This window comes from Eschrichtius robustus, chromosome 9, assembly GCF_028021215.1.
Source record: "Eschrichtius robustus isolate mEscRob2 chromosome 9, mEscRob2.pri, whole genome shotgun sequence".
In the NCBI taxonomy this organism is placed as follows: domain Eukaryota; kingdom Metazoa; phylum Chordata; class Mammalia; order Artiodactyla; family Eschrichtiidae; genus Eschrichtius; species Eschrichtius robustus.
The window spans coordinates 15489942-15506507 of NC_090832.1; the positions used below are offsets into that span (position 1 = coordinate 15489942).

Consider the following 16566-nt stretch of genomic DNA (forward strand, 5'->3'; position numbering starts at 1 on the left):
ATAGATGCAGAAAAAGCTTTTGACAAAATTCAACACCCATTTATGATAAAAACTCTCCAGAAAGTGGGCACAGAGGGAACCTACCTCAACATAATAAAGGCCATATATGACAAACCCACAGCAAACATCATTCTCAATGGTGAAAAACTGAAAGCATTTCCTCTAAGATCAGGAACAAGACAAGGATGTCCACTCTCACCACTGTTATTCAACATAGTTTTGGAAGTCCTAGCCACGGCAATCAGAGAAGAAAACGAAATAAAAGGAATCCAAATTGGAAAAGAAAAAGTAAAACTCTCACTGTTTGCAGATGACATGATACTATATATAGAGAATCTTAAAGATGCCATTAGAAAACTACTAGAGCTAATCAATGAATTTGGTAAAGTTGCAGGATACAAAATTAATGCACAGAAATCTCTTGCATTCCTATACACTAATGATGAAAAATCTGAAAGAGAAATTATGGAAACACTCCCATTTACCACTGCAACAAAAAGTATAAAATACCTAGGAAAAAACCTACCTAGGGAGACAATACACCTGTATGCAGAAAACTATAAGACACTGATGAAAGAAATTAAAGATGATACCAACAGATGGAGAGATATACCATGTTCTTGGATTGGAAGAATCAATACTGTGAAAATGACTATAGTACCCAAAGCAATCTACAGCTTCAATGCAATCCTTATCAAATTACCAATGGCATTTTTTATGGAACTAGAACAAAAAATCTTAAAATTTGTATGGAGACACAAAAGACCCCGAATAGCCAAAGCAGTCTTGAGGGAAAAAAACGGAGCTGGAGGAATCAGACTCCCTGACTTCAGACTATACTACAAAGCTACAGTAATCAAGAAAATATGGTACTGGCACAAAAACAGAAACATAGATCAATGGAACAAGATAGAAAGCCCAGAGGTAAACCCACGCACCTATGGTCAACTAATCTATGACAAATGTGGCAAGGATATACAATGGAGAAAAGACAGTCTTTTCAATAAGTGGGGCTGGGAAAACTGGACAGCTACATGTAAAAGAATGAAATTAGAACACTCCTTAACACCATACACAAAAATAAACTCCAAATGGATTTGAGACCTAAATGGAAGACCGGACACTATAAAACTCTTAGAGGAAAACATAGGAAGAATACTCTTTGACATAAATCACAGCAAGATCTTTTTTGATCCACCTCCTAGAGTAATGGAAATAAAAACAAAAATAAACAAATGGGACCTAATGAAACTTCAAAGCTTTTGCAGAGCAAAGGAAACCATAAACAAGACGAAAAGACAATCCTCAAAATGGGAGAAAATATTTGCAAACGAATCAACAAAGGTTTAATCTCCAAAATATATAAACAGCTCACGCAGCTCAATATTAAAGAAACAAACAACCCAATCCAAAAATGGGCAGAAGACCTAAATAGACATTTCTCCAAAGAAGACATACAGATGGCCAAGAAGCACATGAAAAGCTGCTCAACATCACTAATTATTAGAGAAATGCAAATCAAAACTACAATGAGGTATCACCTCACACCAGTTAGAATGGGCATCATCAGAAAATCTACAAACAACAAATGCTGGAGGGGTTGTGGAGAAAAGGGAACCCTCTTACACTGTTGGTGGGAATGTAAATGGATACAGCCACTATGGAGAACAGTATGGAGGTTCCTTAAAAAACTAAAAATAGAATTACCCTATGATCCAGCAATCCCACTACTGGGCATATACCCAGAGAAAACCATAATTCAAAGAGACACATGCACCCCAATGTTCATTGCAGCAGTATTTACAATAGCCAGGTCATGGAAGCCACCTAAATGCCCATCGATAGATGAATGGATAAAGAAGATGTGGTACATATATACAATGGAATGTTAGTCAGCCATAAAAAGGAACGAAATTGGGTCATTTGCAGAGACGTGGATGGATCTAGAGACTGTCATACAGAGTGAAGTAAGTCAGAAAGAGAAAAACAAATATCATATATTAACGCATGTATGTGGAACCTAGAAAAATGGTACAGATGAACCGGTTTGCAGGGCAGAAATTGAGACACAGATGTAGAGAACAAACGTATGGACACCAAGGGGGGAAAGCAGCGGTGGGTGGGGGTGGTGGTGTGATGAACTGGGCGATTGGGATTGACATGTATACACTGATGTGTATACAATTGATGACTAATAAGGACCTGCTGTATAAAAAAATAAATAAAATAAAATGCAAAAATTCAAAAAAAAAAAGTTGGAAAAAATCTTGTCATAGTTGGTACTAAAGTAATAGCAGCTGTGATTTAATTCTAAAAATAAAAAAAAAAAAAAAAAAAGGAATACACACCATCTAACTCTTTGGTAGGTTTTATCAAGTGCTATTACCACATGCCTGTAATTGTATATTACCACCTCCATTTCCACCTCCAAGAGACCGGGGCCCAGAACAGGTATGTGACTGGCTGAGGGGTAGACACCCACTCAACGCTCCTGACTCCACATTTAGTGCTTTTCCCCACTATCCCACCCCTGTGGAGGGCAGTGCGGGAGAAGTGAGGGGCGTCACAGCCAAGAGGAAGACAGGGAGGTCAGGACAGATGTCCCTCTACCCCACATTTGAAGTGCTGAAGGGGATTCTACTAAGTGGCTGGAAGCACTAGACTCAGAGAAAAGATTCTGCACTGAAAATACAAATTTCTAAGCTGCTTAGAGCTAGTGGTGAGGAAGAGAGGAAGAAATTAGAATGACGGGTAGAGAGGGCAGCAGGACAATTAAGGGGAGAGACACAGACATTTTTACCTCCAAAGAGAATACAGGAGGCCACAGATGAGACAGGAAAAAAGTAATTTTCCTTGGAAATCTGGAAGAGATGGGGTGAATGGGATGAGCTAAGGGTACAGCTTTTTCTCCTAAATAGGAGGCAAGGATGAGAGAAGAGGCTGGTAAAATAAGTGACCGAAATAAATGGAGGGATTATGTAACACAAGCTAGGAAGACAGTGGGGAGAAATACAATTGTGCGTTTATGAAGAGCTCCAGCTGGAAGACACGTCACCCTCCCCATCTAGCCACCAGCACCTACCTCTCTGCCAGGTGATGGTGGAGGGGTCAATGTCAAGACGGGCAAATTTCCTCATTTCCTCTTCTGTCAGAGTGCTCGGATCAGTTTTATTTATTCCCAGTTTCTAATGATTAAGAAGAACAAAATATGTTTTAGAAGGAATAAAAAGCAAGATGGAACCAAATTATCCCCCTACTTTTACCTTCTCCATGACTAGTAAAGCCTTTTTAAAAACTAAGCTGAACTTCGAGTAAATGGTAGGTTAGTCTAACTCATAAATGAATGAGTCCAAACACCTCCTAAAATGGGAGACACAGATATTTGTAATAATACACCCTTTGAAAAACAGGTGACAGTACGCAAAGAATAAGTGCCGTATTGTCTGTCATGGCCTGAGGCTCTCTACGTGGTCACCACGTGCCGTGCACAGAAGGGGCATAAAACTTCCATCTAACTGATGCTCCAGTTCACTAGTTGCTCTTTTCAGATACAAATACCAATAATTTTTTTTTAAACATTTTCCTCTTTTATTTATTTATTTTATTTTTATTTTTGGCTGTGTTGGGTCTTCGTTGCTACGCGCAGGCTTTCTCTAGTTGTGGCGAGCGGGGGCTACTCTTCGTTGTGGTGTGCGGGCTTCTCGTTGCAGTGGCTTCTCTTGTTGTGGAGCATGGGCTCTAGGTACGTGGGCTTCAGTAGTTGTGGCACACGGGCTCAGCAGTTGTGGCTTGCAGGCTCTAGAGCGCAGGCTCAGTAGTTGTGGCTCGCGGGCTCTAGAGCGCAGGCCCAGTAGTTGTGGCACACGGGCTTCGCTGCTCCGAGGCATGTGGGATCTTCCCGGACCAGGGATCGAACCCGTATCCCTTGCACTGGCAGGCAGATTCTTAACCACTGTGCCACCAGGGAAGTCCCTACCAATAATTTAAGTAACGATTATGTCTACGTTTTCAAGTTATTTCTAATTCCACAAGAAAAAAAATTAAAACTTTTAAAGCATCTCTTTCTATAAAGAAAACACTCTAACGAAGTGGTTTTTGATAAAGTATAAGAAAAGAATCTGGGTAACAAACTATAAACGTTGGAGATACTGAGGATACCATATTGTGCATTATTCTCAACAAACTGAAGTTGGTTCAGTAAGAAGCCAGGGGATGAATTTTTTAAACCAATTCTCACCAGCCAGTGGCTGTAGATTATACCATTATAGTTATTTTTTAATCTCTGAAAAAAAGCAAAGGGAAAATCTACGTGATAGTAGGGCATTAAGTAGCAAACAGCACTAGAAAATGGTAAAATGGATAAGAATTAAGAGCACATCCACAAATACAATCTTAGAATCTTGCTACAATAAAAACTGAAATAGATGAATTTTCAAAGTCTTTCTTAAAACGTTAAGAAATGCCATGAGAAAGGAAGACTCCTGGCAATCCTCATTTGTTAGAGTTCTCAGCAGAGTGGTGCTCTCGTTTTATAGATGAAGAAGCTGACATCTATAAGGGTGAACTAATTTGTCCACCTGCTTTTTGGTGCAGGATCAAGGCCTCAGGCATCTAGTTCTGGGCAATCTCTGTTACATTGTTCTGTCTATTTAGAGTTCAATATCCAAAAAAAGCAACTGAAAACCAAAATCAAACCAAGTTCAAAATTTCTGGTTCTGACAATTTTTCTGATTTGTTTCCAGGGTATTTTCTTTTTAAAGAACCATTAACTAGAAACTTACTTTCAGCCGAGCAAGTTGAATTTTTGAAAATTCTCTAACACCATTCACTGAAGCAACCAGTCGATTATACAGCGCCTAGAAACGCAAAATAAAAACAAAACTCACAAAAGTTTAAGGGCCAACCATGAACTTGGACAATTTACAGAATATGACAAAGTTCATTACATTTATAACCAAACTGTTTAGATTACAGACCCTATTAAAATTCTTGGTTAATGTAAACAATTTAGACTGAAGTTCTGTCATTTTAATAAATCTGACTAGATCTGCAATAATGCACATTGTAAAGGGCTTGTATGAAAATACATTTCTTGATCTACGGCCTTATAACTATCAAATTAAAATTTATCTCTATATTTATTTTTGGCTTCAAAAACTCACTAGGGAGTTAGTTTAATTGGAGGATGTCAGGACCTTTGTAAAATGTGTCAGAAATTCCCACTTTCATCCATGTCCTATGTCTATGAGGAATTAGCATCTAGTAGTCTGTCCCCTTCAGGTGTGTGATTTACCTCTCAGACCCTACAGCCCTGAGGCCCAAAAAGGGGGTCTGACCTGTTTAGCAGGGCATCTAGGATAGCTGCCTGTAACATCAGAATCTTAAAAAGATATCTCTCCAACCCCCTTAGCAGAGACCAGAGATTACACCCATGGGCAAAACTAAGAGAACTTGTCTACCAATTACCTTTAAAAGTAAAGGTTCGTCTTGAAGACAATTTGGCTTAAAAAGTGCAACTAGCATAATTCTCCCAACAACTTGGTAGTGGTCATAAACTCATTTGAGAACCTTACCAAAGTACAGATCCTCTCCTTAAGAAATAAGGACATATATACAATTCACAACATTTTGAATACAATTTCAGAGAACTTTCGGACTCCAAAAGTTTTTTCATGAATTCCTTAATCCAGGAATCCCAGGATAAGATGCCCAAAATGGCCAACAAGGAGCCTTTCTCACCTTATCTGTTTGAGTATTTTCATGCAAAATCCTTGTGTCGATAGCAGCGGCCAACAAGTTATTAGCAGCGGTGATGGCATGGATGTCCCCAGTCAGGTGAAGGTTGAACTATAGAATGAAACGAAAACATCTTCCTACTTGTTTCAAACAACCATTGCAGTACTGAAGGACTTGCCGAATAAACAAAATATTATGCTAATGACATACCCTTACAATGCTTAGGATATGTTTTATATAGCCTGAATCCGAAGATCAGAAAATGTCAGAGTCTTCCACTTGACAACAAAGAACACTTGCACAGACTTTCTATTGCAAATTCTTCCTTTCTCAGGTTAAGAGTGAAACAATTCTGATGGACTTAATGATTGGATTCCTTATTTTGGTTTTCTTTTTTCATGTACTGTTTTATAATTAAGAAAATAGTACCATATCAAATATACTTTGGAATAAGGCAGGGAATAAAACACACAGTAGCAATAGAATAATATAGAATGTGACAGCCTGAGAAATAGAAAAAAAGTATCACTCTCACAACTCTCTATTTCTGTTATTTTTCTTCTAATCTTATGTGCACACATGATTATTATCTGCAGAATCAGCATGTTTGTAATTTGCTAACTTCTTCAGATAGTTCTAACTACCTTGCCCCTCAGTTTGGCCCAACTTGGGCCATGCAGGTGATGCCATATGACAGCAGGTCACCAGCGCCCTTTCAGTACTCGATGGCTCAATCCTGAGCTGTTCCCCAGGCCACGTTCCTTACACTCCATCCCCAACCTGGCCCCCTGGCTCCGGAGCTTCCTGGCTTGTGACTGTTACTCATCCTCCTGCAGATGTGAGGCCTGGGACTATTTTTCTCAGCCAAGCCTTGACTATTCTTTCTCACTCCCACCCCCAATATTTTGACGATTATCCAAAATTTCCCTCTAGCTTCCATGATGCTCACATCTCTGTGGGTAAAAAAAAAACCTTTCCTATTCCTTCAACAAAATCAACAAATATTTCCTAGCGAGCACCTCCTACGTGCTGGGCACACTGCTAAGTGCTGGGGCCCAGGGGGTCTAACCCCTCACGGCCGATGGGACCACATGGAGGTAAACACAGAGCAGGAGGGGATCCGTGGGATGGAACAGAACCTCGACGGAGCAGGTACCATTTGAAATGTGAGCTGAGCAGGGAAGGCAGGAAAGGAAGGGAAGACCATTCCAGGCTTGGAACCAAGAGACAACAGGGCAAGGAGTTTGACAGGGTGGAGAGAGGGAGGGTGGCGTGGGAACCTGAGACACTGGGGGCAGAGAGACGGCACACAAGGAGCGGCCGTGCTGTGTTGGACAGAGAGTGACGGAGTAACTGCTGAAACGCAGGCAACAGAAAGGGACATGGGCTTCAGGAAGACTTCTCAGGACCTGAACCAAGAGGCTGATGTGGAGAGTGGAACTGACAGGACCTGGTCACTGGTTAAATCCAGGGGATAAGGAAGTGTTAATACAGGGTGTAGAAACTGGTCTTGTAGAAATAAGAATTGACACCATTGGCCTATTTGGACCATTTTTTTTTTGGAACTATGGTTGTCCCTCAGTATCCATGGGGAATTGGTTTCAGGACCCCCGTAGATAGCAAAAACCACAGACCCTCCAAGTCCCTTATGTAAAATAGTGTAGTACTTGCGTATAACATACTCTCATCCTCTGGTATAATCTAAATCATCGCTAGACTACTTATAGTACTCAATACAATGTAAATGTTACGAAAATAGTTACCAGTGTGCATTAAATTCAAGTTTTGATTTTTGGAACTTTCTGGAAAATTTTTTTTCCTGAGTATTTTCAAGCTGCAGTTGGTCAAAACCATGGATGTGGAACCTGTGGATACAGATGAGCGACTGGATTTGATTCTGGAGTCTCAGTTCACAGAAGTGAAGAGTCCAGGCCTTCCTGAATTCGGCAGTATAACAGATGATTGATGGAGATAGAGCTCTGCATCCTCTCATCCAGAACCCTTGAGGTGGGTTTTGGGATTCAGAATTTTTTGGAATGTAGAAAGGTAGTGTGATGGACACATAATTTATTTATAAAACATTCCAAGCAGGGTCCAGGTCAGCATCCATTAATCAAAAATAATATTTCTGCAGCAAAATATATGAATATTTACACCAAGTGGCATAGACAAAATCCATAAGTAGCTCATTAACAGTAAATGTCAGGTTTTCCCCCAAATGGGTCAGGCAAACATTTCTGGTTTTCAGAGCCTTCAGAACTTTGGGATCAAGGATGAAGTACTGTGGGCCTGTATTTATAGAAGCACAGAGAAAAGGTTCCAGGAGGGAAAAACAGTGACACAAGACACATGTCTCTTGGAATCTTACCTCTTCCATAGGGATGACCTGGGCGTATCCGCCACCTGCAGCTCCTCCTAAACAACAGAGCAGGTACCATTTGAAATGAGTTGCCAAGTACAGGAGCCCCAGGGACACAGCCCCCCAAGTCCAACAGGGAGGCACGTACCCACAAGATGTAATAAAAACAGGCAGTGAGAAATAATACCTCTCAGGCAAAGCAGAACAGAAGGTGAAGAAAGTTCACCCTACATCCCACTATATAATTTAAGGACTTCGGTCTCTTTGTTTAAAAGGGGGGTAAGCAGAATACAGCAAACGTCATTACAGCAAACACGAGATTCTTTGGTTAATTTATTATTAGATCTATGTGGTTATGCTTCACCTAAATTGCACATGCATTTAAAGTACCAAAAAACTTTCCTAAATAAAATCTACCTGATCAACAGACTTACACATTACAGACTTCTGTCAGTTTATTTTAGTTAATAGTATATATGATTTGTCATGCTGCTTATCCCTCAAAATAGTAGAGTTATTACATTAAAAAGACTTCTCTATCCTAAAACAATGATACCTTCTGTGTCCACATCATTTTACAGTTGATCTTATTTTTATACACTATTTTGCCTCACGATAATCTGGTAAGCCTAGTACTATATACCTTTTACACTTTTACACATGCGGCTCAGAGAAGTTATGACATGCGGCTCAGAGAAGTTATGACTGGCTAAAGGTCACACAGCGGTAAGATACACAGCCACAAATAAAACCCCAGCCTTCTTGCCCACGTCTAGTGTTCACTGCACTACATAATATATGACATTCTAAGAGTAATTAAAGTTAGGAGTTCTTAATATTTGTAACAGTAATATAAATATAATACTGCTAAAAACCACAAAGTACCAAGAACAAGCAGTAATTGCAGCAGTAAAGGCTATTGTAAAGTGAGCTGAAGAATGATTCACGATAAATCCATGAAGAAAGACTAGTGACTGTGGAGGTGCCAGATCTCAGCCCAACCATAGCCACAGAGGAATTTCATCACATCTCCCGGTCCACAGCCAGTTTCCAGAGCTCCTCAGGGCCCACGCAGCAACTCCGACGACATGAGGCTTGGGGCTGACCTAAGGGACCTCTGAACGGTTTGGATGGAAAGACCTTTTAGCTTGGCTGGGATGACAAAACACCAATATGAACAGCAGAGTTTCAAAACCGCTCGGCAAAGAAGGTACTGATGAAATGGAAGGCTTCTGCTCAAGGCTGGAGTCCTGAGCGAGAGCCCAACCATCGCTCAAGGGAAGCAAGGGAATCGGCTTCCTGAGGGGCTCCGCTGAGACCTCCCCCTGAAGCTCTCTCTGCGGGAGGATCATGTTGGGGCGACCTACTGAACGTGCAGGGAGGCGGGTGAGGGGTGGAGGGCTGCGGGAGTGCACGTAGAGATGAAATGTACCAGCTCCTCTAGTAAGTTGTAATTCCACATTTGTTGGTGATAAATTTTGCTCTGAAAAATATACTAGTTAAACAAACTACCTTTAACTCCAAAAGTCGGTCCTTGAGAAGGCTGCCTCAGACAGGCAAAGGAGTTGATGTTCAGGTGCGCAGTCAATGCCTGCACGAGCCCAATGGTAACTGTACTTTTCCCTTCTCCAAGAGGGGTGGGTGTGATCCTGGTTTGGGGGAAAAAGAATAGTAAATTTCATATTTTCTAGACAACCTATGCACAATCAATGTGTGGTACAAGAACCAACTCGGAGGAGACCGGTAGAGACCAGGCCACTCCAGAATCACTGAATCATTCAACCTCCTTGGATCTTTTTATGGTCTACCCACATCACAAAGGCCGCGCTTAAGCTAAAGTCAAGATATAGACATACCTTTACCAAGAGTGCCAAGAAAGAAAAGTTATTCAGCAGTAGTGCCAATAACACTATCAACTTAAAGAAATGGCAAAGAATTATCCATCAAAATGATTTAAATAATTAAGCCGATGTCATTTTCTTGCTGATGGATAATTTGGCATTTGTTCTTCCAGGGCCATTTACTGAGGGCATTAAGTGGGCACGAGGCCTAAGTCAATGGTCCATGGGTGGTGAGGCATGGCCAGACTCTCATTTTAGAAGGGATTCTAATGTCCCCATTCATCCATCTCCTTCTGGATATCAGTGTCCGGGGCTTGTCCAGCCATGTTTAAACACAAGCTGTGCTGGAGGCTCATTACCTCCAGGGTGGCCCGTTCATTTCCTGATAGCTTTTACAGTTAGACAAGTTCTTTGTCCTAATGAGGAGATATCTGCATTCCTGTAGCTTCCTACAGACACACTCAGCCTCTCCCTTCCCATACAACAACCCTTCCAGTATTCGGAAGGAATAAGTCCACAGCTCCTAAGCACACTAAGGAGGTTAACTCTGCCCTGGGAGCTCACTGTTGAGCACACACGCTACAGAGCCAAGCATCAGAGGCTCACAACATCAAAGAATTAAGTAACGGGACAGGCGTATATTACATTCCCAAGTAAAGACCCATGAAATTGTTCCTTGGCATATTCTAACCACTGTTACAAGTTTAAAAACTTATTTTGCCTTACAATTTAGTCTTCTGTGGGTTAGATGCTGTGAGCCAGATTGTCTAGGACACTCAACCACAACAAAACTGATGACAGAGTTTTCTGACCCGTAAATCCCAGCGATGTGACCACAAAGAAGCAATACAACTATCTCCGTCCACCACAGCAATACAATCAATCACTCTTTCAGCAAATATTTCTTAAGTACCACTGTGTCCAGGTAACTAGACCCCGGGGACACGGTGATGACCACACTGGACTCCACTGCTGACCTCACAGAGCTTATGGCCGATGGGAGACGTGGAGAGATAAATCGGCAGTGACAATGAATGTGAGAAACACCGAGACAGAGGAAACAGGGCAATTACACTATATTATGAGAGCACATAGGAGGACGATCTAAGTAGACTTGGGACAGCAGGGAAGGCTTCCTGGCCGAAGTAACATCTAAGCTGAGACCTGACAAATGAATAAGCGTTCGCCAGATAAAAGTGAGGGTGGGTTTGGGGTAGTTAACATGCTAGGTTCTGTGCTTTATATTTGTTGGGTTAATCTTCATTTGATAAATGAGGACACTAAGGCACAGGAATTTTAAGTATCCTGCCCAAGGCCACACAATTAGTAAGCAGTAGAGCTGGAAATGAAACCCAGGCAAGTCATCTGACTTCACTAGGTTATTTCTATGGATGGAAATCATTATCGATAATGACTAATTTAAAGTATGGGAATGGGGACGATCAGTCAGTGGAGTGAACAGAGTACAAAAGGGATAAAGACAGAACTGTTAAGAACATTGCCTCCTCGGGAAGAGTTAGAAGAGAGCAAAGGGAAACTAAGAAGGAGCAGTATTAAGTTAGGGAAACCCTGACTGGAGGCAGAGGTGTGGCAGGGGAATCTCCAAAGGGAGCCATGGAAGCATCCACAGACTCAAATGCAGTCCAGTGAAAAGCGGTCACTGGATTTAGCAACAAGGAGGCCACTGGGAGGGAGCTAGTGATCCCACTGGAATGCTGACGTACACTTCCAACCAAGAGCCACAGGCATCACGATCTTACGTAAAGAAAATGCAGGTCAGATGTAGGGTGGATTAAGTACTGTACTGGTATTTACTTCTTGCAAAGGAATAGAGGCTTTACTTAAATGTGTCACATGAAGGATTACATTTTCATCCCTAAGGATACGCTCACAATGCTGCTGGAGAGAGCCAAAAGCAGACACGCCCAGAGATGACCTCCCAAAAACTTCAGCTAAGCATCCAACTCTTAATGAGAAACACAGGACTGCAGAGCGTTCTGCCAACTGATACAATTCGGGAAAATCAGAAAGTAGGAAGTATTTATGGGGAGCAATCAAAGGAGAGCTACCATAAAAATTTTATTTCACCTCATTCCTACAGTTGGCATCAAAATTTGGCTTAATTGACGTCTCACGATCCTTAGCTCACATTCCAAACTATCAAGTTGACTGAGGAAAGAATGAGCACCATGTTAACCTAATTTCTTTTTCTGTAAGAGCCTGGAGTTTATGGAAATGGAGCTGTGGGTTCTGCTCATTATCTTCCTCGTCTTCTCCTAGGATATTTATCTGCTCCCTCTAACTTCCCACAGGACTCATTTCGTGCTTATTATCTAACTTTTCAGGGGGCGTTATGACTACAAGCTTGCTAAGGTGAAGGACTATTTCCATTGCGTTTCTGTCACATGTCCAGGCATAGATGAGCAAAAAACATTAGAAAAAGGAATGACACCTTTTCTAAGACAAATGTTATTCACTGTCAACTACAGTAAAAATGAATTGAACGAAATCAATTGTCTGTGACAACTTGGACACGTACTAAAAGAAGCTTACCATTTACTCAAAGGTCAAAGAGACTGCTTATGCAGAGAGAAGTCATAAAACTGATCCGTTCTCAAAATCTAGAATCCTGTTGGACAGTATTATTGCCATTAGCCATGGGTCGAACCATGAACTCCAACACTCTTTGACTGGAAGGTCTTTTAACGCCTTTTTAAACTAACAATAAAAATGGATAAATAGGACCTGCGTGGAAGGGGAGAGGCAGTACGTTGAAAGGAGTGCCTCTGGAGTGTGGATTTCCGGAGCTTGGAACCATGTGGCTGACAGGGTCTTGGTGCTCCAGCCAGGTGTCAGGCCTGTGTCTCTGAGGTGGGAGAGCCAAGTTCAGGACATTGGTTCACCAGAGACTTCCCGGCTCCACACAGTATCAAACGGCAAAAGCTCTCCCAGAGATCTCCAACTCAACGATAAGACCCAGCTCCACTCAATGACCAGCAAGCTACAGTGCTGGACACCCTATGCCAAACAACTAGCAAGACAGGAACACAACCTTACCCATTAGCAGAGAGGCTGCCTAAAATTATAATAAGGTCACAGACATCCCAAAACACACCACTGGACGCAGTCCTGCCCACCAGAAAGACAAGATCCAGCCTCATCCACCAGAACACAGGCACTAGCCTACATAACCCACTGAACCAACCTTAGCCACCGGGGGCAGACACCAAAAACAACGGGAACTACGAACCTGCAGCCTGTGAAAAGGAGACCCCAAACACAGTAAGTTAGGCAAAATGAGAAGACAGAGAAATGCACAGCAGATGAAGGAGCAAGGCAAAAACCCACCAGACCAAACAAATGAAGAGGAAATAGGCAGTCTACCTGAAAAAGAATTCAGAGTAATGATGGTAAAGATGATCCAGAATCTTGGAAATAGAATGGAGAAAATACAAGAAACGTTTAACAAGGGCCTAGAAGAACTAAAGAGCAAACAAACAATGATGAACAACACAATAAATGAAATTAAAAATTCTCTAGAAGGAATCAATAACAGAATAACTGAGACAGAACGGATAAGTGACCTGGAAGATAAAATAGTGGAAATAACTACCACAGAGCAGAATAAAGAAAAAAGAATGAAAAGAATTGAGGACAGTCTCAGAGACCTTTGGGACGACATTAAATGCACCAACATGCGAATTATAGGGGTCTCAGAAGAAGAAGAAGAAAAGAAAGGGTCTGAGAAAATATTTAAAGAGATTATAATTGAAAACTTCCCTAATATGGGAAAGGAAATAGTCAATCAAGTCCAGGAAGCACAGAGAGTCCCATACAGGATAAATCCAAGGAGAAACACACCAAGACACATATTAATCAAATTATCAAATATTAAATACAAAGAAAAAATAAAAGCAGCAAGGGAAAAACAACAAATAATATACAAGGGAATCCCCATAAGGTTAACAGCTGATCTTTCAGCAGAAACTCTGCAAGCCAGAAGGAAGTGGCAGGACATATTTAAAGTGCTGAAAGGGTAAAACCTTCAACCAAGATTACTCTACCCAGCAAGGATCTCATTCAGATTAGATGGACAAATTAAAACCTCTACAGACAAGCAAAAGCTAAGAGAATTCAGCACCACCAAACCAGCTTTACAACAAATGCTAAAGGAACTTCTCTAGGAAGGAAACACAGGAGAAGGAAAACACCTAAAAAAACAAACCCAAAACAATTAAGAAAATGGTAATAGGAACGTACATATCGATAACTACCTTAAATGTAAATGGATTAAATGCTCCAAGCAAAAGACAGACTGGCTGAATGGATATAAAGACAACACACATATATATGCTGTTTACAACAGACCCACTTCAGACCTAGGGACACATACAGACTGAAAGTGAGGGGATGGAAAAAGATTTTCCATGCAAATGGAAATCAAACCAAGCTGAAGTAGCAATTCTCCTATCAGACTAAATAGACTATAAAATAAAGACTGTTACAACAGACAAAGAAGGACACTACATAATGATCAAGGGATCAATCCAAAAAGAAGCTATAACAATTGTAAATAATAATGCACCCAACATAGGAGCACCTCAATACATAAGGCAAATGCTAACAGCCATAAAAGGGGAAATCGACAGTAACACAATCATAGTAAATAAGGGACTTTAACACCCCACTTTCACCAATGGACAGATCATCCAAAATGAAAATAAATAAGGAAACACAAGCTTTAAATGATACATTAAACAAGATGGCCTTAACTGATATTTATAGGACATTCCATCCAAAAACAACAGAGTACACTTTCTTCTCAAGTGCTCATGGAACATTCTCCAGGATAAATCATATCTTGGGTCACAAATCAAGCCTTGGTAAATTTAAGAAAATTGAAATCTCATCAAGTATCCTTTCCGACCACAATGCTATGAGAGTAGATATCAATTACGGGAAAAAATCTGTAAAAAATAGAAACACATGGAGGCTAAACAGTACACTAGTAAATAACCAAGAGATCACTGAAGAAATCAAAGAGGAAATCAAAAAATACCTAGAAACAAATGACAATGAAAACACGATGACCCAAAACCTATGGGATACAGCAAAAGCAGCTCTAAGAGGGAAGTTTATAGCAATAAAATCCTACCTCAAGAAACAAGAAACATCTCAAATAAACAACCTAACCTTACACCTAAAGCAATTAGAGAAAGAAGAACAAAAAAACCCCAAAGTTAGCAGAAGGAAAGAAATCATGAAGATCAGATCAGAAATAAATGAAAAAGAAATGAAGGAAACAATAGCAAAGATCAATAAAACTAAAAGCTGGTTCTTTGAGAAGATAAACAAAGTTGATAAACCATTAGTCAGACTCATCAAGAAAAAAAAGGAGAAGACTCATATCAATAGAATTAGAAATGAAAAAGGAGAAGTAATCACTGACACTGCAGAAATACAAAGGACCATGAGAGATTACTACAAGCAACTATATGCCAATAATGGACAACCTAGAAGAAATGGACAAATTCTTAGAAAAGCACAACCTTCCAAGACTGAACCAGGAAGAAATAGAAAATGTAAACAGACCAATCACAGGCACTGAATTGAGACTGTGATTAAAAATCTTCCAACAAACAAAAGCCCAGGACCAGATGGCTTCACAGGTGAATTCTATCAAACATTTAGAGAAGAGCTAACACCTATCCTTCTCAAACTCTTCCAAAATATAGCAGAGGAAGGAACACTCCCAAATTCATTCTACGAAGCCACCATCACCCTGATACCAAAACCAGACAAAGATGTCACAAAGAAAGAAAACTACAGGCCAATATCACTAATGAACATAGATGCAAAAATTCTCAACAGAATACTAGCAAACAGAATCCAACAACACATTAAGAGGATCATACACCATGATCAAGTGGGGTTTATGCCAGGAATGCAAGGATTCTTCAATATATATAAATCAATCAGTGTGATAAACCATATTAACAAATTGAAGGAGAAAAACCTTATGATCATCTCAACAGATGCAGAGAAAGCTTTTGACAAAATTCAACACCCATTTATATAAAAACCCTACAGAAAGCAGGCATAGAGGGAACTTACCTCAACATAATAAAGGCCATATATGACAAGCCCACAGCCAACATTGTTCTCAATGGTGAAAAACTGAAACCATTTCCTGTAAGATCAGGAACAAGACAAGGTTGTCCACTCTCACCACTATTATTCAACATAGTTTTGGAAGTTTTAGCCACATCAATTAGAGAAGAAAAAGAAATAAAAGGAACCCAAGTCAGAAAAGAAGAAGTAAAGCTGTCACTGTTTGCAGATGACATGATACTATACATAGAGAATCCTAAAGATGCTACCAGAAAACTACTAGAGCTAATCAATGAATTGGGTAAAGTAGCAGGATATAAAATTAATGCACAGAAATCTCTTGTATTCCTATACACTAATGATGAAATATCTGAAAGAGAAATTAAGGAAACACTTCCATTTACCATTTCAACAAAAAGAATAAAATACCTAGGAATAAACCTACCTAAGGAGACAAAAGACCTGTATGCAGAAAATGGTAAGACACTGATGAAAGAAACTAAAGATGATACAAACAGA

At 40.4% G+C, this 16566-nt stretch overlaps 1 protein-coding gene across 5 annotated transcripts in view; it reads right to left on the reverse strand.

Annotated features, from left to right (window-relative positions):
* The window catches only part of MTHFD1L (methylenetetrahydrofolate dehydrogenase (NADP+ dependent) 1 like), a 242306-nt gene that overhangs the window by 177834 nt on the left and 47906 nt on the right, over nucleotides 1-16566 (reverse strand). For all 5 annotated transcript variants that reach the window (XR_011074944.1, XR_011074945.1, XM_068551140.1 and 2 more), the window contains 5 exons: nucleotides 9608-9744; nucleotides 8105-8151; nucleotides 5740-5847; nucleotides 4782-4856; nucleotides 3083-3185 (listed from right to left, as the gene is read on the reverse strand). Coding sequence is in view for 3 of the 5 variants with exons in the window: in XM_068551140.1 (XP_068407241.1) it covers nucleotides 3083-3185; nucleotides 4782-4856; nucleotides 5740-5847; nucleotides 8105-8151; nucleotides 9608-9744 (470 nt within the window). In the remaining 2 variants the exon portion in view is untranslated. The remainder of the gene's footprint in view (nucleotides 1-3082; nucleotides 3186-4781; nucleotides 4857-5739; nucleotides 5848-8104; nucleotides 8152-9607; nucleotides 9745-16566) is intronic.